Genomic DNA, 25,383 nt, shown 5'->3' on the forward strand with positions numbered 1-25,383 from the left:
TGCTTGGGTGGAGCAGGCGTCAGCAAAGCCAGACGACAGCTGCCAGGGCTGTTATAAAGAAGTAACGGGTTGCTTCCTGTGCCAGTAAGCTAGCTTTGGCTACAGCATCAGAAGTAGCTGCAGAATCGAAGGCCAGATTCCCAGTGGCTCCAGGATTGCAGCCTCACAACGTGGAGCAGAGTGATTTCCTGCGGCACTCGGTGCAGTGCCCTTGCCTGCCTTTCCTTGTCATTACATGTCCCCATTAAGTTAGCTGCTAAAGGGACAGGGACAGGTATGAATCTGATCTGGGCAGTAGTTCACAGGTGACTTTCATTTAAGTAATTTTTTTCCCCGCTTTGTTCAAGTTTCTTGTTCAATATGAAGACAGAAAAATTGCTTTTTCTGATTCTTAATCTGTATCACATAATAGCATTGGTGAACCTAGCACACACATATCCCGGTGTCTTGACTTTCTTATATAATGCTGGGAAAATCTCCAAGGCTTAAATAAAATCCTACCTTGGCTCTCAGGCTTGGCAGGCTTTTGCTTCTAATACGACACAGAAGAGAAGGCTGTTTTCTGTCTCTCCTACCCAAAATAAGCTTATTTTCCACTATACCTATGTTTCTATTATCTATGAATGCACTTTTCCTGTCACATAACTTCATAAAGTTGGGAAGATGCCTCAGGTAGCATAACGGCATCTTTTGTACAAACTCCCATTTCATCAGTAGTGCTTTTTGATACTGGCAGCAAAGCATAAGAAGAAGATTACGTCTCTCTCCTTTGTCTTTAGTGCCCACTGTAATAGAACACTCACCAAAGCACCTGCCCACAGCAACACAAGTCCCACCAGGCTGGTGTCTGATGCAATCCTGATGCCATCACGAGTACCAATGTACCCACCAGTGCTCCTCAACTCCAACCCAAGGCATTCTTTGCTTCATGCTCAGTCTCTACGAGATTCCATTTCTCTTCATGCAGCTCCTGTCCACCCCAGGGTTTCATGGTTTTAATTTTCTCTCACTTCCTTGACTGCTGGAGGGATGCCCCATTATAACTAATTTGGAAATTAGCACGTGACATTGCTATGGACACATTGTCCCCTAGTGCTGTGATGCTGGAAACCATAGGATACCCATCCTGGTCCAGATGAGGGCTACATATTGAAAATCTTATTTTGGTACCTCTATGAGTATCAAGCTAATTTTAAAATCTAGAGACTGACATGTAAAAGATGACCCAAACATCAACTAAAGAGATTTCATCTTTTCTATCTGATGATGGGGGCTGAGGAAATGAGGTAGAGTCAAGGGATGCCACTTCCACAAACTAAGTTAGAAACATGGAATCATTAAGGTTGGAAAAGACCACTAAGATCATCTAGTCCAATCACTGACCCATGCTACCATGCCTACTACAGCAGACCCTGACAAGAGAAGCTACATTTTCCAGGAGATACTGACCTGCCCCACACTGCACCACTGCTCCACGAGGCAGAAATGTGCCAATTTCACTGCAAGCTGAGCAACAACTCAGGAAGAGCCTGGATTAGCTCTCCCAGCATCAGCCCCAATCCTCCTGAAGGCCATCACCACTCTGCCCACCAACTTTTCATGGAGCAAGACTCAGTTAAGAACAAAACCAAAAACAAAACCTCCAAAAACCCAGACAGTACCAGCTACAAATAGAACACAGAGTCTGGCTGCAAACTCACAATACAGCCAAACTAAAAATAGCAGTGTGACAAGATAAAGCAGTGCAGTGCTGGTGTTGATGAGAATAGCAACGTCAAGGGTATGAATACAAGAAAGAATACGCCTTTGCTACTGTAATTATCCAATGCAGAACAGTGTGGAATAAATATAGAAACCCTACTGCCAAAAAGGCTCTTGCTTCCACTCGGTTGTTTAAAGAAACGAAATATCAGAAAATTAGAGTGGAAGGAAAATTATATCTTTTTAATGTTTTTCCTAGCTATGGTGATGTTTTCCTTTTTTCTTGTTTCCCTTTTATTGTGCATCACACAGATTTTCTTAATGAGGGATCTGAGCAGAACCGATCTTATACTGTGCATCTCCTGTGTACTTGCTGGAAAAGGCTTCTCCCCACAAGCAGGGTAATTTGCTCACATAACGCAGTGAGACCCAACCAGGAGTTAAGCGAGACTGAGTGAACACTGTGCAAAGTTCAGGAAGAAGATAAACCTTCACCTCCAGGTCCTGTTGATGCCAACTGATTGCTCTGCTCCTGGTATACAATTAACATCTCATTCCAATTGTATCATAGCAATCTGAGCGCCTACACTCAGAAGCAGGCCACAGATGAGTAAGTGCACACAAATGCATACAACTCTTTGCAAACCAGTTATTTCCCAGTGCAATATACTCAACCAATAACTCAAGAAATAACCAGAAAGCTCACAGTCGATTTCAGTGTTGGAAACAGCCAACATTGGGGAATCAACTGTGGTAGACCTGGGCTATGCATGGCTGGATTGCTTCTTTGCAGCAACAGAATTAGGCTACTGCCTGACTTGTTGCAATCTCTCCTTAAAATCTTCATAGCAAGTAGACTTGAAATGCACAGAGTCTTCGTCCCATCCATAAAGCCCAAACTGCATGCCTGCTACCAAACAGCTCGCTCCTGGTCAAAACCTTCTGCATGGGTTTGGGTTGTTATAAATTTAGAACAAAAAGTAAGGATATAAAAAGCTGTTTTAATTTCAGAACCATATTGGAGTGCCACCATTTACTCTTTAATATGATAAGCTAATCAAGTTAATTCTGGAAAAGAATTAGAAAGCTTAACAGAATGAAATTTGGCTAAGTAAGTATAAAGGCAAATAACCCGTTCCCTCCTTCAACAGATGTAAATAATGACTATAGAAGTTTGCTACCTTTAAAGTTGCATTTTATGCCACATACAAGCACTTTGCCTTTCAGTGTTCCTCCATTCAATACTCAACTTCATGCATCATTTCCATTCTTTCTTTTTCTTGAAAAACAGAAGCACACTGCAGCATGAATCCTTTGGCTTGAAAGTTCAGAATCTCAAGGAAAAAAAATCAAGCATGTACTTACGACCAGAGAGAATTTCTTCCTTGTGTGATGACTCCAGTGAATTTTGTTAGCCTTCGAGCATCTACTTCAATCCACTGAAATGGATCATTTCTTCCTGCACACCAAGCACCATCATAAAAATCATTTTCGTTAACACCTGCCTGAAAAAGAAAGCAGAACTCTTCATAAATCAGAACCAGGAAACCAAAGGTCTTTCTTGGGAAAAAGAAAAGAAAACATGAAGTCATCATTCATTTCATTTTCTCCTTTGGCTCAATTTTAAGCACCCTGAGACTGTCATTCTCCACAGTTATATGGAATGGCCAAAATGTTTTCTTGCTCAAAGTGTGTGGGAGAAAGAACTCTGCAAAACCCCTTCAAAACCTCAGAGCCATTACTTACAAATATAGCTCAGAGAGAACAAACAGAACTTCAGTCTAGTCCAGTCCACCTGTCTGTGCCTGTGGCCTGACAGAGCCTTCACCAAGAACAAATTACCCACATGGTCTTCAGAGTGATGGAAGTCCTAAAAAGGGATCTCTGCTCCATCTCAGTAATAGTCTGTGGTGGAGTTAACTCTTCCTCCTCCAGAATCAGCAAAAGAGACTGTAATGCATATGGAAACAGCAATGCCGTGTTCCACCAGTTCTCATTCTCATCGCTAAATTTTCAACATCAGGGATTTTCAGACCTTACAGAAAATTAAGTTTAAGGAGTGCCAGCTCCCTGCTGGACTCCAGCTTGCTTACCAATCTATACTCTGAACTATATCAACAATAAACCCCACAAGCGGTCGTCTACACATTTTCAAAGGGGAGATAGCCATAAGATATTTTTATTTTGCACAATCTAAGCACACAAGAAGTAACAGTCAAAGAAACATGTCATGCCAGGTCTTCAGATATTTATCTTGTTACTGAAACTGAGGAAATGTTCTGCATCAAGCTGGCTACTGTCATGGAAAGCACAGAAGCTTCTCCATATGGTTCTCAGAGGCTACATTTATTTTTATGTTATATCATCTGTGTTTAATGTGGATTTATCATTGCCATCCATGCAACTCCAAGAAAGGATATTTTTAAATATTTCCCAAATAGAAATGAAGAGTATGGAAAACTTTGAATATGTGTATTAGAGACTCCTTTAAGCTCTGACATACAGCTATTCTATTATTGTGATTGAAATTATAGCCATCATTGGATTGAGATTACAGCCGTAGCTGGGTAACAATGTCAGAGACTGACATAACTGTCTGTCTCCATTTGTACACAGAATTTCTGTCACAGGTGCTGGATTGGTCTAATCCACAAAAAGGAGATGCAGCTGTCAATCCTATTTCTCCAGACTGAGTCTGGTAACATCTGAAGAGAGCACTGCAAAGACACAGATTCAATTCCTGAGGTTTCTCATTTTCTACAGCATTCAAATCTAATATCAGGGAAGCTTAAGTATTATTAGTTTTCCTGCACTGGCCAAATTTACATGAAGCCACTTACTTCTATGGCCTCACTCCAGTATCTTAAAAGCAAAGCTCATGTACAAGGGGAAGCACACTGCATGGTGAGGAACTCCATTAATGAAAGAGAAATTCTTCAAGAGGCCTGAACAGTGGGAAACACAACACAGATATGATCACTGCCTTATTTAAACCTTTCTCAAGCAAAGGTTTCAGGGCATTTTAAAATGAAATGGAATTTGATGGAGCCTTAGGGTTGAAAACCAGTGCTTGCCAGGAAGCATTACAATCTGCAGAGCACCTTGAACCAACGTCATGCTAATCCCCTGCTCGCTGATGGCATTCCACCAATTCTGCCCTTATCTCCCATTGCTGTGGCTGGGACCCTCAGTCTTCAATCAGACTAAGAGTGCTGCCCATTAGCATGATGCTTGTTGCATTGTAAACTTTTCCTCTACAAGGAAAGACAGAAAGAGAGGAGAATTATTATTCATTTCTATGGAAAGCTTTCATTCCGGAAAGATGAGAACAATTATCATGAAATACTCCTCAAAGAACAAAGATAAGTTGGAATTCCAGCATCCAACATCAGGTGCCACCCAACACAGGGTTCTGCAGAAGCAGATCCTCGAGGGCATTACACAGCCCTGCTAAGTCTGGCGTGTGCTTGGTGACAAGCATACACACCACAGCAACAGGACTGAAATTCACAAGCCTTAAAACTTAATGCTGAAAAGCAAGGTACACGAAGAGAGCTGCAAAATGTAAGTGCTGCTAATTTTTAGCTGATTTCAAAGGAAGCAGTACCTAAGGAGAAATAAGCTCCAGACATAGTGGTAACTCCTAATGGTCAAGGGGGCTGGGGAATTGCTGTGTCTATAGCATACAGATAAGCTTTCAGTAGCAGAGAAAATAGTGGATTGGAGGATTATTAGAAATCTCCTTTTAGAGCTAAGGTTGTAGCAGAGAAAAAGGCTACATTTCAACAAGAAAATACAGCAGAGCAGTCACTGAAGTTGAAGTTCACCATGAGCTGGGTGCTGTTGCATTATTTGTATACAGGCCTTCTAGAGCCATAGGATAACTTCATGTGCCAGAGAACTGCAAAAATAGCTGTTGCATATTAAGAAAATCATTCCACATAGAACTTGCAGCTGGAGGAAATGAGAACGTGAAAATCTGTATCAAGCAGCAGTGTGACATGAAATTTGTGCTCACAGGGAAAAAGAATCCACAAACAAACAAACCAATCTACCAAGTAAAACGTACAATCTTTCTACGCAAACATCTCAGACCAAAGAAGAGAGAGAATCTCCCATTTAAGCTGGCACTGGAGCAAAGGTCCTTCCACTCAAGACCCCACAGCACTGCACAGAGGGCACAGAGCTACAGCATTGAGGAAAGGAGACTTTTTTTGTAGAACAAATTAACGGAATCCATCATCACAAACCTGGCAGAAGCATTATTATTATAACCAGCAGGTGAACATAGGGGAGATCAGGGCAGCCACAATAACCTGGGAGACAGGACACCAAAAGAGACCAAGCCAGCCTCCCCTAAGCCTCACCTACCTTTGGGAAGGAAGAGCTGCCTGCTGTTCGTTTCCCAGCAGAAGACTGCTCCCTCAGCTTCCATTGGAGGCTCCAAACCACCATTAGGAGATCCATCATTTACACCAAAGACTCTCCTCTTACTTCAAGGTGGTGTTACTGGTGGTAATGGGATACAAGGCTAGATTGGCTCCTGGTCTGCACCCGTATGTTATTCTTATGTTTGTAAATAAAGTGGACTTTAACAGAATCTCAGAATGGTAGGGGTTGGAAGGGACCTCTAGAGATCATGAAAAAGCACAGCCAACACAGAGTTCAGAGATTTGCATCACAGTTCTTGATACACCTATATGTAGTTTTATAGAATCATTAAGGTTGCAAAAGACCACTAAGATCCTCAATCCAACCCCAGCCCACCCCCACCATGCCAACTAACAACAGCCCTCAGAGCCACATCTCCACAGTTCTTGAACACTCCTTGAACAGAACAGCATGTTGCAGCATTGCCACTCTTTCTGAGAAGCAGAAAACTGCTCAGCCCTCAGTACAACTATATTGCAGAGCCCACAGGTGGGACCTCACATGCACCCAATTGCTGCACCTGGGCCCCTTCCACTCAAGCTGGCTCTGCTGCTGGAGAGACTGCAGATTGATTTACTGGGCCTCCTGACAAAAACTAACCCATTAAATCTACTGAAGTTGAAAAAGAGAAACACAAGAAATAGAGAAATAGAGTTTTGGACCCACGAAGTACCTAAGCACAACATTAATGCTAAATAAAAGCGGAGAAAGCAGACTGTCTGCTTATGGCTTACAAATTGCAGAATCTTTTGTAGCATATTTGTTGCCTTTGAAAAACAGCCTCAGGGCAAGAGCTTCACTTAGAGCCACATACTTCCAATTAACTGCTGTCATTAACTGCTGGCAAATGGCAAAAAGTCATTGATAGTGGGAGCCTCCTTGTAGACACAGATGCTCCCTGTAGATGCCCCTGCAGCCACGCAGGGAGCACCCACTTCTGCTCACCCACAGAGCTCTGCTGGGGTTTGCACCCTCAGCACGTGACTTCTATAACCAGGGAAATAAACCCCACAACTTTAAGGGTGATCCATCAACCCTGTTCACTGCTCCAATTCCAGCGTTTCCCCTTCGCTTGAATTACATGAGCTGTCAAGGAAGTCAGAACCAATAACCATCCACTGGCTCCCTTTATGTAGCCGTACAACCTGAAGCCATTCTCCCACTTAGCAGCAAAATGGATGTTACCTGAATATTAAGCCTTCCTCTGTGGGCCCCGAGGCCGTATCGCTTTGCTGTAGAGGCATGGAGCTGGAAGTCAGTAATTTTTAGTGTCTCCAGACCAAGTGGAGGACAATCTACAAAACAAAAGATTTATTAAAACTTAATATATATAGTGTGTATTGATTTATTTTAAAAAAGCAAACTGTAAACAGGCATTCCAAGTGTTTTGGTTTCACTTGTGCCAAGCTGGCCTGGGCACAAAGCTGGTGTAATGAGCACAGCACCAGTGAAGTCGATGAGAAATGGCAGTTCTCATGAAACCAATGAAGCAATGCTGATTTACACCAGTGAGGATCTGGTTTTTTGTCACTTGCATAAAATTAATATTGCTTGCTCTATGCTTTTGTCTTTCACAGATATGCAGAATATTTCCTGTCCAGTGTGTTTCAGTACAAGATGCCAAAAGAATGGCCTTTTATTTTCCTGTCTTTTGGCATTTTTCTTTTTCATCTCGTTTTGATTTTTCCCCTGTACTCACTCCAAGCTACTGTATGAAGTTATGGTTCTAATTAAAATCTATTCTGGAAAGTTCAATCACAGTCATTCACATTGCACAATAGCATCTGTTACAGAGGTCCGGGAGGCCGACCGCCGAGCTGCAGAGGTAATGACTGAGCACAAAGAGGGCAATTCTGCAACAAGGGGCCATCTCTCTCGGCTCCAAATTGCAAAAAGAAAGAAAAGCAGATCTCATTGCCCCAACAGTGAGCTGGGAATGCAGCAAGCTAGAGCCCAGAGCTCAGGCTTTGGAAGATAAGGCATTGGAAAGAGTCTACTTCATTGTTTTCAGAGAAAACACTGTGGTCTGAGATGACCCCAGTATTTGAGTCTCTCACTGTCCTCAGTGTATTTGTCCTGGAAACACTGTAGTTGGGCTGGGAGGTGCACGCTGTGCTCTGCAGAAGGTGGACAAAAGCACAGAGGCATTCTGGCAGGGTCTGAATGGTAGAGAAGGGCACAGTTCAGGGGCCCTGAATTCAGCACTGACCAAGATTGAAAAGCCTGCACATGGCAGAGGTGGGAAACAGCGCCTTGGTGCTTATTTAGCCAGGTCTGACTCTCACACTGGTTTTGTATTGCTATGCACAAACTGTCAAAATGTATACGAGATTTGCTGTGCTCCTGCTCAGCTCACAACAACCTAAAATCCCTCAGGAAAACCATTGCGTGCTATTTGTGCTAGCATTTGTGTGCTCATCCTTAGGAAAGTTCTCACAGAAATCAGTGGCCAAAGTTTAATGTCTTCATCAGAGGCGGCAAAGACAAACGTTAATTACAGATGTATTTTCTTATGCACCAACTGCAATCGTAGTGGTGCACAAGAGACAGGCTGCAGACAGTTCCTCATTCTGAAGAGCTTTCAATCTAATTACCCCAAGCAGAGAAGAGACAGGATGGATAAGGAGAACCAGAGGACGGAGCAGCTCAGAGGATTTGGGTTTCATTGGCAGATGGGTTTAATTGCATTTCCTTCCAGACTGCTCCATCTTTCATTGCACTGCGACTGGAAGAAGTCTCAGGCTCTGACAGATCTTTACCGGGAGTAAATTACAGAGCGGGGGACTGCCTGCCTTCCTTTAGCAAGTTCAGTCCTGCAGACAGGTTGGGAAATGAATCTCACAGGTAATCCTGCAAACCCTTTTGCACTGCAGTATATTTGAGTCTGCGAACACCCTCACAACACTAAAGCATCTACCCAGAGCAAGCTGCCTTACCACTCATGCATCACTTGCTCCATGTTTATACCATGCCTAATACAGGCTAGGGGAGCAATGTGCAGGTTCTAAAGGGAGTTAATGAAAAAGCAGAGCATTTCCCACTGAGCTAACAGCCAGCTCCACCAGCAACATACTGGCTGAGGCTCCCCAACCTTCCCAGATGTGACATGCAGTGCCAGTGTATGTATAAAGAACTGGGTTTGGTTTTATTCAGACCAAAATACTCTTAACATTGTAAAACTGCCATTTTCTGGGATTACTGGTGGATTTCAGGCAGGGTTTCTTAAGCTGCAGGATGTTGGGGAAAAAAAAAGCCTGCATGTATTGGTGTGTATTATCTCATTGTTCATATGGATCCCTGTTAAACGCACCTAGCTGCTCTTTATTTTTTTCAGCATCAGTTATTTGTATTGCCTGTAAAGGCATCAGGTCAACAGGCCAATATTATGAAATGCTCAGTTTGTGGGAGTTGTCAGTGACGACAGAGTAGGATCTAAGAGCAGGTGACACAAAATACAGATACTTCTGATGAAAATATATTATTAGCAATGCAGCGTCCTATCTTCATGTTGTCAATGCTTAGAATATATCCAGTGAAATGATTAGGATTTTTAATAGCCTCTCAATAATACCCAGCAATTCTTTTTTTTTTAACTGTTATTCATAAAAATTTATAAGAGAGCACCTAACTTACTGCCTCTGAAAGTGAACTAGGCTTTAAGGCTGGGACTGTTTGGTCTGGGGAAGGGGAGGCAATGACAACATTTGATTGTTAATAATGTAGAAATATGAAAAATACAGAAATATTCATTCTTTTCACAGACATACAAATTCCATCATCAATAAAGAGATACACTGTGAAGCATCTTGGACCAAATCATTGACCTATAATGTACAGAGATGGTGACTGCAAAGCTCTCAGTACAAGCTCATCAGATGAAGTCCAAGTTAATCCCTACAGTGTCATACAATCAACCTGAAGTTGCCATTACACTACAGAAAAAAAAATAATCCAGAGTCATACTGTGAATTTCAGTTTATCTACACTATTGTGTTGGCTCATCCTCCCTTACAAGCTTTCTTAACTCCTCTAGAGGTAACTCAGACAACCTAATTATTTTTAGGAAATATACAGGAAAATAAAGTGCTTTATGGCTAAGCCTGCACTTCTGAAAGTATTAATTAATATATTCCAAGTAATTTAGAGAAGCTTTCCATATAACAATGAAAACTGCCACGCAGACTGTCTAAATGCTAGTTTGGAAAACACATGCAGAAGCTTTAGAAATGGGGAAGCATAAGCAACCAGAACAGCTTTATGTTACAGATTCAGCAAGCAACGACCCAATTATTTTGTCATTTCTTTAACTAGTTGAAAAAAGGAATTTGAAAATACAGGAAATTCAGCATTTTAATCCAAATGCTGTGTACATAAAAATGTGGTAACAAAATCCAACAACATATTTATGTTTCTCGCTGGCGGAAAAGCAAGCATTCATCCTGCAGGTTTGGGGAAGAGGCTGAGGCGTGGGCATTTCTCTCTTTCTGGGCTGTATCCAATCATGATTTCACATGCAATTTTCAACCATGAATGGGTATTCACTTTAAAAACAACACATTGACTAGATATCTGGATCAAATTAATTAATTCCAAGGCCTAAAAAGAGGCAGGGTACGGATTCAGATGTAATGTTTGCCTCCTCAACAATGATCTAGTGGGGGTTCCAATTCAAAATAGATTTGCTAACTATCTCCATGTTCATGATTTTCAGTTTTGCTTCTGCTAGCTAGATGGAAAATGATTGTTTTCCAAAGTGTGGCATTGTGAGCCATCACCTCTTCCTTGAAGCATGCAGGAATTACTTTCAATCCCCAGCTCATTTCTGGCAATCTGAATTGACCCAGTATGACTTGGGTATTGCCTGTACCAGGAGGACTAGCTGAAGGTGCAGCCAGCACCACCTCAGGCTGTAATCTCAGCCTGGCTCCGTACAGAGATATTAAACCAGGTATGAAAGCAGTTTCAGCCTCAGGATAGCCATGCCCTAACGATGCATCTACCACTGAAACTCAGCTAAAAAAGAAAAGCAACAACACCCTTAACAGAACCATCTTGCTTGTCCTTACACCTGCAGTATAGTTATAGTTAATCTCCTGCAAGATTAACTATTCTTTGTGATAAAATTATCAGCAGTCATCCTTGGAAATGCAGATTAATGTTGTAAATAGAAGATGGATGTATGAACAGAGCAAGGAGAACACTCTTGTTCACCTTTATTTCCTAAATCACTCATTTATTTTATTTTCTGCTGGTCCAAATAAAGATGTTCGGGTGAGCACAGATTGTCTCTGCAGCTCTGGTATCTAATGGGAAAGCATTTAGGAAATTACTCTTTATTATCTTTTAAAAAGCACAGCAGACAAATGATTGTTGTATTTAAAGAATGTTTCCCATCAATTTAAGAACCTGCTCATTTTTTTCAAATGGAATGAAAAAGAAAAAAAAAGAGGAGCACGTTTCTTTTTTTACTTACACTTTTAGGAGCCATATCACTAATCCTTTTCAATCCACACCAGTCTGAGCTTGTCTAACTCCTCACTCTCAGCTCTGGAAATGGAGAAATATCAGTCCTGTGCTGTCTGACAGGCTTCCTGACATTTGGAGGCAGGATGTGCTCTGGCTAACTGGTTATTCCTTATGATTCCAATGTGTTTTAGCTCCAGGAGCTTTCTCTTTTTAAAATACCTAAGAACCTCCTTGTATTTTGAAATGTTTGTTTGGGGAGAAAGGAAGTTACACTGTAGAAACAGGCAGGAAGAGGACGAGGCAGCACTGATGACAAGTTGACAGAGAGTTTCTCTATGCAGAGAATGGCTTTAGAGCCAGCATAGTTTCTTGTTGCTGCTGACGTCTATAACTTTGCACTAGGGGCTTGAGCCAGCACCACCAGAGTCAATGGAAGAACCCCCACTGTTCTCATAGAAGTTGGATCAGATTTTTACTATGAAAAAGACCTCCTGACATTTGCAGTGTAACCTATTTCTTCAGGTTGTGCATTTTCCATCCAAACATACACTGCCAGAACAATTTCCAGTAACACAGCACAGCCCAAGTTCTCTCAATGGGCAATTAAGTATCTCTAGAAACAACGATGGTCAATTTAAAGAATCAAAAGCCCATATTGCACATCTCAGCCTCCACATGGCCAGAGTTCACCATGCAGGAGCATGACAGCGACCAGCAAGCACCTGCAGTACCAGATGGTCTGTCACTGCCTGAGAGGGAAGCAGGGTGATGCCAGCAGGATGTGCTTCAGGTTGTATTTCTGATAGCAATCTACTGCTTTTATCATAGAGTCATAGAACCACAGCATCTTTAAGGCTGGAAAAGACCTCTCAGATCCCCAAGCCCAGCTCCAGCCTCCCCCACCATGCCCACGTCCCTCAGTGCCACATCCCCATGGTTCCTGAATCAGGAATTATGATCCCACCACTCCTTGAGCAGTTGTGCCACTGCATCAGCACTCTGAGAATAAATGTCTCCTAACGTCCAACCCGAAACAAAAACCAAATGTGTGAGTTTGCCTGTCTAACTTGGCTACAGGCACATCTCTTCTCCAGAGACCTCATTCTCTGGGGGCTAAAAATTCATCCTTCTGACACAGTTTGCTCAGGAACCTATGGCAAAATCACATGTCATAAGGCAGCTGTCATTTCAGCTTCCGATTCCCTATTTCTTTTTCTGGGTCATCCCAAAGTAGAAGCAGAATTTGAGTTCCATTTACATAAAATACTTAAACAAAGGTAGAGAAGAAGCTGCAAATGTATGAAGCTGCTAGAGTAGGTTAGTTAAGCCCACACACATATATTTTGGGGGATGAAAACTTTAACACTTATATTATCCTTACTATTTTGATCCAGTTTTAGTCTGTCCAATTTCAGACCTTTCTTGTTTTTAACAAAAATTCTTAATGAAGCTTATTTAATAAGTCTAGCCCTATTAGCTTTCTGTAGAGCTTTTCCTATGGAATGTGTGGTTTATGATTCATCTCCCAGTAGTGGAAACTTTTAAAGGAAACTCTGGCAATCTAGTTCCCATGTCTCTAATAAGACTTAGCTCTCAGTTATGCAAACTATTTTAAAACTGCAATGCACCTGAAAGGTGAAATACAAGTAAGAGAACATTTCTGCTGAGCTGCTGCCTGCCAACAGTGTGTTTTGATTGTTTGGCTGTCACAGACAGTCTTTGTGGGGGCTGACTTAAACAGGAAAAGGTTCTCCATGCTAAAAAAAAATAATCATTATATTTACAGTCTTAAGCCATTTGTAGGGGGACATGGGGTGGCTGAATTTTGCTGTTTTGAAGATGTGATCGTGGAAGCGTGAAATTCTCACAGATGTTCATGAGTCACACTCTATACTTGGTAAGGCCCAGCTTTTCCCTGGAAACAGCTCTGTAGGTTTCAGTCTGAGCAGTTTCTGACCACGTTCACTAAGTATTGATATTAATGCATGCTAGTTTCTTTTCTGGCCTGACTTCAGTCCGCCAGATTAACTGAAGAAGACAGATAAAGGTTCTTCAGGCAAAACACACTTTGCCTTTATTTGCTTTTTGTTATAAACCCATTCCTTGAGCACCAAAAGAACAAAGCAAACACGTCAAATCTCCTGGGCAGAAGTTAAATAAGCTGAATTATAGTCCCAGATCAAAGATCAATCAAAGGATTGAGTCGATGCCGCATTTTCCTATCTAGAGACAACATTAATTGCACTCTAATGCTGCATCAAAACTGTGTATGTTTCTAATACAAGCAGAATACACTGCACAGGAGTTTAAAATGTAAGAGGCTGTATGAGAGGAGAAGGCTGGGTTTATTACTGTGCTGCAGCATGCACTTCTAATGGTTCCTGTTGAATATTTAAAACAATGAACACCTTAAGTTGGAAACCACAAAAGCCTGCTTTGACGAAGCCTCCTTAGCTCAGGAGGAACATTTTCATGGGCTCCAGGTGAAGGCAGAACCTCAGTGAGGGTTCCACAAACATCACCCATCTGATACCTTTCAGCTACTTTGGATGATCAGATACTTTTCTTTATTGCAACCCTTTTCCAGAGTCTCCAAGGCCACCAAAGCTATGTCCTCAGCCTCACGGACCTTTTGTGAGTCACAGAAAAGGAAAGCTTCCTTCCTGCCACCTAAATGCTGACTGATGCAAGAAGGCTGCAGACTATGCAAGAGTAGAAGAGTTTCCTCTCTTGCCTTTAAAATTCAGGGAAAACTCAGCAGTTCAAGGCAATTAAAGAATAATTTAAGGATTATTTTGATCCTTAGGTCGTATCTGACATGAAATCAAACTTTTCTGGAATTTGAAAAGTACTCTTTTGTTTTATTACTACACAGTTTTCTTCCCTCACACATCCAGATTGTTCTCGTGGTGACAAAACAGCACAGTTAACAGGAGGAGTATCTATTATTCCTGGCACAGCTGGAGGCAGGAATTTCCAGAGAGCCTGTTCTCTAGGAGTTTTCTGACCTAGACTTCAGGCTCAGGAGGCTCAGCTACACTCCAGATGCCATGTCTCCCTAGAGCTGCCTGCTGCTACTGTCATACATTCTACCTAAGAGATGGCATGATTTGTGATGTGGGCAGTACAGGATCCCTGCCCCCCATGCATGGTGTGCCTGAACACAAGAAACATTTCCCAGTTTTTCTCCTGCAACTGGATCTTTCTGCCCATGGTCCTTCTGGGAGGTGGGAATCATAGAATGGCTTGAGTTGGAAGGGAACTGAAGGATCATCAAGCTCCAACCCCTTGTCACATGCAGAGCCAGCAACCTCCATATCTAGTACCAGCCCAGGCTGCCCAGGACCCCATCCAACCTGGCCTTGAACACCTCCAGGGATGGATGGGGCATCCACAGCCTCTCTGGGCTGCTGTTCCAGCACCTCACCACTCCCATAGCAAAGAACTTAAGAAAGTACCCAAGAACGTAAGAAGCAGCAGCCAAGCCCATACATCCATAGGAGAAGAAAAAGGTGGAGAAAAAGAAGGCCTGCACCAGAATTCCCACTCTTCTTGTCCATGGGAACACCAGCTACACTGAGCTGACGTGGGGAAGGAGAGTGGGAGTCACACAGCTTCACGTTCCCAACAGGGTCACAGCTACAAAGCCCTGACAAACGAATTGCTGTGATAACAAGTGGTGTTCAGTGCTATTACTGTATTGAGCTGTTAAGTATCACCATGGGCATAGCCTGAGGAAAGCTTCCAGGTCCTTGTAATACATGGTGCGCCCTCGTTGCTACCCATGGCCTCCAGTCTCTGTACAAAGGAATATGTGCATTTAGTTGCTCTGGGAAAGAAACATCCCTTTGAAGAACCAACAAGTGTTCTATCAGTTCTTTTTATTATAAGCACTGAGTAACATTGACTTGTGTGTTATTCATTTAAAATGTCTCCTCTGTTTTTCTGAAGCACAGGATGAAGACTTTCTGTAATTCCAACTAAAGCCACAAAACTGAATACAGCCATCAAAATGAGAACCACTCTTTTCTTCCCAGATCTAAACAAACAGACTTAGACAAACAATGGAGAAAAAGCAGTCAAACTGCTAGCAGACTTGCTGGATATAGGACTAAAAGAACCATTAAAATGTGTATCTATCCAATGTGCTCAAGCCAAAAATAGCTTAAAATATCAAATCACTGAGGTATACTGCAGGACCAAAGATTCTACAATAAGAACATAATTGTAGCTATTAAAAATAAACATTGAGACTTGGAATACCATTAACAAGTAAAAAAAAAGCAAGACAAAATAGCTGCTATCATCAGATACTTCAGTGGCCCAATAAACAAGACACTTTTGAAGTGCAAAAATTTACAAATTGAACGATTCCCCTTGAGTCTATTTTACCAAAAATTGTACAACTGCATAAAACAGTTGTACAAAAGTGTCTTATGATACAATCAATTTCTTCCCTGCTCCTACAGAAGCTGAAGCAGTAACTATAGTTGTGACTATAGTCATAACTAGAGCACAGTTGTACAGACAAACAGCATAGGCATGAAATTCTTCAAACATGCATAAGATGAAAAAATTGCTTTGGCTCCTGGAAATATGCATCTACAAAGTGTTCTACAAGCTTTAATTGGAGGCAAACCTGGAGTTATATCAGTAGTGAAATTCATACAAACTCCATTCTCTACAAACACATCACTTCACTGAAATGAGTGTTATCTTGTCACTGATATCATGCAATAGACACATTGAATTGGAAGATTGGAAAAGACCACTAAAGTCATCTAGTCCCACCACCTTCTCTCTTCCTAGCACACACACGAAGCCCACAGACATCAAGCAGAAAAAAACCTGAACAATTATAAAAGAGTTCTTCATAGCAGTAATGAACCATTACATCTTCTTGCCATAGTTACTGTTGCCTCCATCCTTAAGTACTCAATTTACACTTGGGAAAGACTGAAATGTGCCACCTTCCAGTAAGCAGTACTTCAAGGAATCAGAGAATCGTTTGAGTTGGAAGCAATCTCCTTAAATGTCGTCTGCTCCACCTCCACTTAATGCCATTCAAATGTCATCTGCTCCATCTCCACTTAATGCCATTCAACTTCCAATCGAGTTTAAGCTCTAGAATAGACCAAACTGCATTTCTTTGACATTCCAAAAAGATGGAAAATGTGCTGAATATGATATCAAAACAGATGCATTAGCTTCCTTTGATGAAGCAGTCCAAGGCCTAAGCCAAGTGAATGAGTGATGAAGATAGAATCACTCTGCTATTCACTTTTGGGTTCCAGAGAAGGCTGTTTTCTACCAGTTTAGCTCTCTGACTTAGCTCTTGGTGGGAGCCAGCAAGCTTCAGTGCCAGCACCATGGAGCAGTAGGAGCAGTGCCTCTAGGCAGCAGACAGTCATTAGTCATCTTAACTGTGAGTTGAAATGTCAGCTTTCATTTTTTTCATGATTAGAACTAAAAATACACATTTACCAACAGAATGTAGAAGTATTCTGTATCTGTAATGATACCTGTGACCACTTTTTTTTAAGAGTCTTTTTTCCTCTGCTGAACGAAAAACAAATCCTTGCCAGTTTTAAGTCTTTCCAAAGGACGTGTGGCCTTTAAGTGGCATTAAAATCCCCTTCCCCTCTAAGTTGTCAAACACACAGCTGCAAACACACCTCCATGCTCAAGGGAAAAAGATCCCCAAATATGGGCTGAGCATCTCAGCAGAGCCGACCATCACCACCCCAGCACCTAACTGTGCATGCAGCATCTCCCTGCACTGAGCTGCCCCTCTTCCTACAGCAGCAGCAGTGGGGCTGCCCACCATGAGGAACCATCATGGAGTGATGGGAATGCTCATTGGTTTGTTTGTGAGCCACCACCCCATGCAGGCTGCTCTCAGCTGCAGCCCAGCCCTCCTCCAGGTTGCACATCTGGGCTGAATACTTGACCTATATAGAGAGCCTGTGACAGGAAATACCTAAAATCCATCCAACTTGGTTTTAAAACCTTTTATACAGAGTAAGGCTCGGTGTTACGGAGACACGGTGTGTCTGCTCTAGCAGGGAGCTTAGACATTTACATATTTTTTTCCCCAAAATTACATCTGTTGTTACTGCTATTTATGAAATAACACAAAGAATTAATAAGAGCGAACTCTCCTCAAAAAGCATAGGAGTCACCGTAGTGCCTGGAGCTGTTACTCAGACAAGGATTTAGGAAGAAAGTTATGTGCTTACAATTAACCTGATTTCAAACCACGTGCTCCTTCCCAGCCCTTAAAAAGGAATGTTTGTATTATCCTGAGCACGGCAGAAGAGAAAAATAAATTCAGTTGACTGTTTGCTGTTTAATTAATTATTCTTTCTGGTGGATTTTTTCTTTTTTTTCTTTTTTCTCTTTTTCCCCCAAACTTAGCTCTAATACCATACTAGGACAGCAGAAACAGTTGATACAATTACAGTCCTGAATAGTGGAAATGCTTTTAGAGATGGGATGAGAAATTTGCAAAGAGCACACACAAAATAATGGAGGTCTTTTGGCTACACTTGGAAATCCTAAAAACATTTAGGAACTCATGTAACAAAGCTTTTTCCCTTCCTTTAGCACACCCTATGTCCCAGCTGGTGCACCCTGAAAGCAGAGTTCAAACACACCATGGGCCATCCATTGTATCTCCCCATCTCTGTCTGCCCTTAAGCTAGCCATGAAATATACAACTTAGTGAACTTTAAGGAAAAAAAGGAAAAAAATGCCTCAAGACCAAGTACCAGGATTCTGTGGTCTTAAGAGCTCCGTTGATATCTTTGAAATGTTGAGGGCTCAACATTTTTACAAACCTCTGGTCTTCCTGCCTGCAGAAATGCTGAAAGGCATGGCACTGTTTTTCTGAATGGATTAAAGGGAAGTTTTGCAGGGAGGCTCTTGCAAAGCTCCAGATCCATGCTAGAAAGTAAAGGAGCTGAAATAGTTCAAGTAAGGTTCAGACAAACATCTCAAACAGTGGGCACCTCTCCAATCCAAATGGCTGAGTGTCCAGAGGTCCTTCCACCTTATTCCAGCTTCCTATGAACTTTCAGCTTTGCGCAGCCCACAAAAAGTTTCCCAAAATTCATTCTGTCTAAACATCTTCTCTGCTTTGTTTAAAAACACTCCTCTGGTCCAGAAAAGGCACTTAATCACAGGCCAAACCTTTGGCACATAGGAAGTCTCCATGATGCAAAGCTGAGTGTGTCAGAGTCTTCAACTGACATCAAATACAAGCTTTTCATGAGTTTAAAATTGTGCGTGTGAATACATATGTTCTTCTTTAAGGCTCACACCAAAAGATGTGCCCTTACTATCCTTTGGATCCTTGGAATGCATTCAAACAAACCCCAATATATACTGCTTGTCTCTAATAGACACTACTCGCACAAGTCTTATAGCAGCAGTAGTCCACAATGTTTCCAACAGACTCTTTTCAATGCAAAGATTGAATGTGCTGATGTGAAATGTTCAGGCCATGATCTGGGATTTATCAGTAAATCAGTCACTGCCATTGAGCGCCCACCCTCCCAACCACCCACAGGAGCTGGAAGCATTCAGTGGGCATGGGAATTCTGCAGTTGGAAAGCAGTGGAATAGAAAAAGTTTCAAGGCAAGCTTCCATGAGCATAACAAATTGTTTTTCAACTCGTTAATTGGGAGGAAAAAAATTAGTTCAGAATTAATGAATAGAAATCAGGAAGTTTTGCAGGAAAACAGTTGCATGCTATTTTCTCTCCATGCTTTCAAAGATCTCAGTGGCATTTTAGCCGCATAACTTTCATCCTAGCATTTTAATTACATTTTGAAAGGTTTCCCATTCTAGTCCTCTCAGAAGACTGTATGGACTCTCTCAGTCATTGCCATTTGACTGGCATCCAAGCATTAAAAAGCACAAAGTATATATTTGCTCTCTGCATATTATTAGCAATGTCAAACAATTCAGATGTGTCTGCAGCAGTTCACATTCCACATATTACTAGCCTTTGTCATGATTTGGACTATTTAGAAAGTAGATCCACAAGAATTTTTCCCTCCTTTTCATTTAATAGCTTAAAATAACAATGAATGCCTTCATTTGCTGGATGAGAGTCTTGTTCTTTGTTCATTGTGGACTTGAACTGTTGCTTGCAAGCAGACATCATCCTTTTTTCTTTATAGAGTTTCCAGATCCAAAGTACCAAGCAATAACTTTGCAGGGAAGAAAAAAAAAAAAAAAAAAAAAAAAAATTTGGGGTTATTTAACCCCTCATATTTATTTTTTTTTTTTTTTCTTTTTAAATAAATGAAGAATTTGATCACTCAGAGAACAGATGCTGTTCCTTATGATTTCAGAAGGAATTTATCTCAGTCCCATTTCTCCCATTTGAGCTGTGTGCATCCCACCCATCTCTGGGTCTCTGTAGTATCTCCCTATGGCAGCACATACAAAGCACATACAAAGGTCTTTAGAAGAAAACTCAAAGCTCTCTGCATTTCTATATGGTTTCTCAATCACCTGTCCCTCCACAAGAAGGAAATAAGACTTTGGGAGCCTCTTTTTGTCAATTACACTTAACTGATGGAATACCTGATGTGAAGGAACTGGGCCAGATGTGAGATGCTTCTGAAGGGAGCCTGGAAGACATCTGGACTGCAGTCCTCCAATGGGATCCAAAACAGAGGAGCTTAAGGGTAACACATCTGACCAAATACCTATAAGGAATTCTTCTCTTCATTTGTGATACATCCAGGGCCCTGGCTGTGACTGCCTCTGGCTATTCATCCTTCCCTCCCATCAGCCCTGTAAGTTCACTCTGGGAAATTCCATACCTGCAGGCCATTCACAACCCAGATGTACTTTCAGCAGAGTTTTGAGTGGACTTTTACCTTGAAATTTGAAGTATGTAGAGGGTGTGGATTGAGCACTTGGTAGGATAAGACTGGGTCTATCTTTGGGAGTACTTGCCATCCAGTGTGTGATGTCAAATTTCATTGTTTCTGAAGTGTGTTTTGTAACTTCTCAGTATGTAAGAAACAAATAGAAAAAAAAACAATCAGAAAATTCACATTGTCGAGGGCTTTAAGTTCTACTTCAGACAGCCACATGTAAAAGGCTTTTGGCTGAAGCTGAAATTTCTGCTGGAGGCCAATGCAAATCTTCAGAAGGGGTGAACTCAGTTCATGAACACAAACTCATGACACCATTGAAAATTATCTTGGGGAAGAAGGAGTTTACGTGAAAGCCAAAGAGGGAATTAGGCTCACTAGTAAGAGCATAGGTAAGGGAACGTTCACATCCAGATTTGAAATAACTTTTTAAAGAAAATTTGAACTTTTCCCTTCATATGAGAGAAGTTTTAGGAGCACCCTGACAGTAAAGCAGAGCCATAAACCTATCACCATAAAATACAGTCTCTCAGAAGAAAACATAAGAATATTTCTGGGAAAGGTTGAAAGAGGTGGTTTTCAGTTGCTCTCATTTCAAACTCCATGTCTCCCAGCACACCACAATGATTAGTGCAATCAGGCAGCTTACAGGAAATCTCAGACGTGTTGGAAGCAGGAGCTACTTGGCCTCGCTCTCTACTCTCTTGTCAACAGAACTTCCATTGAAATGGGGCCGAGAAGGGGATTGTTTTGCTCGCCAGAGTTCATATGAGGAAACGGGGAAAAGGCAAATGTGGTGACAGCAAAGGCCACAGAACTACTGGACTTCTTCATAAAGAAAAATCTGAAAGTCAAGTTGGGTTTTTGGGGTTTCCTATCAGGTTCCCTTTTAGGTTCCAGACAGAAGAATCAATCTTGCAGAGCCAACAAGAACAAAAGTCATGAAAGGTACTACATTTGTGATAACATTTGGAAACGTGAAGAAAAAAAATCTATGTACTAAGACTCAAAATTGAGCATGTCTGTTTACATCTTATGAAGATATCAATGTATTGCATATATGTCAAACATACCAGGCTTGAAACATGGCCATCATACAAGATAATGGAAGAGGATCATTATCTTCTTTCAAGTGATTGCCCACATGGCTAAAATGTTCTCATTACTGATGTGAATACACGTCTTGCAGGTAAGCTTGCTGAGTTCATATCAAGCTGCTAAAGCTTAGCATTAGCTCCCATTCTGCTCCCATTCTGCAGCACTTTTCATAGAGTTCAGAAGGAACCAAATGAGGGCTGGGGAATACGGGGATGATTCTCTAGCCAAAGGGATAAAGGGTGAGAAATCCTGACCTGATCATTATTTTGGTATCTGTACTCACTAATAATAGACGAGATGATCAGATATTCAATTTCAGCTGTGATTAATAGTTACTGGAGGTCACTGTGGTCTAGTATGCCAGCTTTGTTGTGACCTTCTGCAATATCAAATCCCAGTGTGTGCACTGAGGCTCAGCCTCAGACAACACAATAAGGATTTACAGTTCAGTTATGTGTCAGAATATGAAGTCATTCATATTCTTCCTAATGTAAAACATGCTCCTCCAACTCAGAAATATCAGTATTTTGTATAATTTTTTAGAAGACATTATTGTAAGATATATTTTACAATATATTGAGCCAGATTCCCATTTATAAGACAGCTCCTTTAAACACCACTCCAGAATCAGAAAGCCACACTAAAGCTTTTCGTTTAAGAAAAATGATGTATTTCACAATTTGGAAATGAAAAATAAAAACCTTATCTTGTCTCCATTTATGCTATAATAATACAGTACAAATCCTTACTTCCCAGTATCAGTGTTATCCCATAGAAAGGAATGATTGTATATCTAAAAGAAGAGTTAGATATCTTGGTCTCCAGAACATGCTTTATAATTTAACTCAGAGACAGAGAGATCATCAACTATACCAAGTACTGTAAAGATGCTTTAAATGATCCTCATGCACTTCCTCTGATGTCTTCCTAGGCACACTGACTCTCCAAGTCACCATCTGGCATCTTTTCTATCTCCCTCTTGTTTTTTCTCACCTTTTTTTTGTTGTTGCCATCTTTAGCTATGGGTAAAAAAGAGAAACGCTTTTCCTTTTACGCCTGTCAAATTGATTTAGCACTGCCTGTTGACTGCACAGAGAATAAGATGCCTTGCTCCTCTCTTCCAACACACAGCAACCACCCAGAGTGTCCTGTTATTTCCTTTCTACTTGTCATGGCATGGATAGTGTGTTCAGGCAAGTTTTAGAGAATTAACTTCTGCGTTAGAGACCTAACTGCATGGATATGACGGCTATGACCAACCTTGAGTGAAATCCAAAACAGACTCCCTTCAACTCATGGCTTATTGAATTAAGAAGGACCAAACCATCCATTAAGATATCTCCGAGGGGTGGAAAAATTAAAAGGTGCCTGCACCTAAGATGACTGATTATTACTATTCCTCTGTTTTCTCTTGGGAAATGACTGAGCTGAGTAAAGGCTATGGGAGTGTTTTGTGTGGGTAGTCATTTGATTTTGAAATTTCAGCTGCATCAGAATTTGTTGCTGATGTTGTTCATTTGTTTTTTCCCACGAATAAGCAAAAGTGAACGATAAGGGCATATATTTGTACATTTATTTCAAAGAGCTGCACGCTATAAAACAAGCAATACCAAAAGACACAACCTCATGAAGGTGCAGATCCATTGCATGCTTTGCATTATCATATTAATGTAATCACAAGCAGCTATTCTGTGTGAATATGTCAGTCACATTTCAACTCTGTTCCTAGACAGTGACTTCAGGAGTCCATTTGTTGTGCAGATGAGGAATTGGGTGAGGCTCAAAACTCCAGGAGGAAAAGGCTCAGATTATAAAAATTCAATAAATGACTTCTGCACCATACCTTCAAATACCCCTACTTCATCTTTTTGATAGTTTCTAAGTCTGCCTAGCTGACGGAAGCCTTCCTGCCAAAACCAAAAAATAATTGAGATTCGATCGTGCACCTTTAGAGTGACCCCTCTAACCAGCTCAATGAGCAGAGAATAACATTAAAAACAACAAGAATGAGCTTAAATAACAAGTAACTCGTAAAACTTTGGCATTTCAGGAGCAGGTCTAGGCTCAGGTTCGTATTATTAAAATCTATTCAGTGAAATCATCCTTCTTCTAAAGAGCTATTTTTTCACCTTAAAAATTAGTTTCAATTCAGAGAAGCTTGCTGGGAGAATTATCATAGAAAATGGTTTTCGCTAGCATAATCAAATGTATTTATTCTACATTTTTTCTCATGTTATATTATTCATTGGAGCCGTGGTTAATCAGAAAGTTTTGGCCAATTTTGAAGGCCCCGCTCATTATTCATTCTTAGTCATCTTTGTCCTCTTTTGTTGTAACATTCTTTAAAGGATGGGCTCTTAAACAGAATGGTTCTGTTATGTTTTCTACATATTTCTGGAGGAGAAAATAGAAGTTGATAGATGAAAAAACTCATTAAAAGCCAGATGTTTTCAGCTTCGCTTGTCACATCTGGCAATTAGGATATGACACATGTTATATTAAAATCTATGGGAAATATTCCAAAGAGAATCTAGGTCCTATAAATTCATTCTAAGATCTTGCTAGTCAAAGAATTTTGAGCAGAAGTTTTAAAGTCACAGGAGTGCTTTACTTTCTCTGGACCACACAGGAATGGGAACTAGCTATGAGGCTGAAGACAAAAGATACCAGTGGGTTAGATAGCAGCAACACTGATAGCATTCCTGGTTTCTGTATAAGTCACCTACCATGGAATAGCCTTCACTCACATATCAGCCCCTGGATGCAGTCATGACCTCTGACAACTCTTACCACCTCCTTCTGCTCCCTAACACCAAAGCCTCTACCCTGTCCCCCCCTTATCTCTGCTGTATTCTGGCTGCTGTCTCATCTCTCTCCTCTCATCCACTCTCTACCACATTGCCTAAAGCTGTTGCTGTCATTGCTCTCTCCCAGACCCCGGCCAGCCTCCTGCTGCCTGGCTTTCAGCTCTGGCATTCCACTAAAATGCATCTTGCCAACATTTCTAATGAATTCTTCCTTGCTGCATCTCTGAGACATTACTCCACCTTCAGCTTGCCAACAAAGTTCAACAAGCGCCTTCAGAAAACTGACTTTAATGGCTCTCTTGCTCCTAGATTTCCTTTAAGCCTAGAAGCATGCTACCCATTTTAAATCTCCCCTTTTCCCATTCAGTCTCATTTCTAGCTAATCCCTCCCCAAACCCCAAAATTTTGGCAAGTACAAGCACCTCTTCCTTCTATATTTCCTTCTATTCTAGCTGGAAACCAGTACCCTAGAAACCTTTGCTTATGTATTTTCAGTTATCCATTCCATGTCTTTCACTCTCATCTCTTCTCCAGAGCAGACAAGTTCACATTTTAACTATGTATAAAACCACAATCTAGTCAAGTACTTAACTCCATACCCCCCTCAGATATCTGTCCCCATTCTGTATCTATCAGCAGGCTGCCCAGGGAGGTGATGGAGTCATTGTTTCTGGAGATGGTAGGTTGGACTTGGTGATCCTAGAGATTTTCTCCAACCTTAATTATTCTGTGATTCTAATACCTTTCCAGTTCTCCACAGTTGACATCCTCATTTCAGCTTTTCATTCACTCGCTGAACTCTCCTTAAGCATTTCTCACCTCATACCAGAAACAGAATGGAAAGCTCAGCAATGACAGCAGAGCAGCAAGGTCCCAGCCTACAGCAAGCAAAAATTTGTTCAAATATAAAAGCCGTAGGCACAAAAATAAAGGAAAAAATCTGCTACCTTCAGAAGGCCTCCAGTATGCAGGGAGCTCCAGCAAG

At 41.3% G+C, this 25,383-nt stretch overlaps 1 protein-coding gene across 1 annotated transcript in view; it reads right to left on the reverse strand.

The window, feature by feature from the left end:
• The window catches only part of CPXM2 (carboxypeptidase X, M14 family member 2), a 64,903-nt gene that overhangs the window by 34,281 nt on the left and 5,239 nt on the right, over positions 1-25,383 (reverse strand). Inside the window, exons 2-3 of the mRNA XM_042863887.1 lie at positions 7,318-7,427; positions 3,067-3,206 (exon numbers count right to left, since the gene is read on the reverse strand). Of these exons, the coding sequence (XP_042719821.1) occupies positions 3,067-3,206; positions 7,318-7,427 (250 nt within the window). The remainder of the gene's footprint in view (positions 1-3,066; positions 3,207-7,317; positions 7,428-25,383) is intronic.

The sequence above is a fragment of the Lagopus leucura genome, unplaced genomic scaffold (assembly GCF_019238085.1).
Source record: "Lagopus leucura isolate 7727_CA_CO unplaced genomic scaffold, USGS_WTPT01 Super-Scaffold_741, whole genome shotgun sequence".
NCBI lineage: Eukaryota > Metazoa > Chordata > Aves > Galliformes > Phasianidae > Lagopus > Lagopus leucura.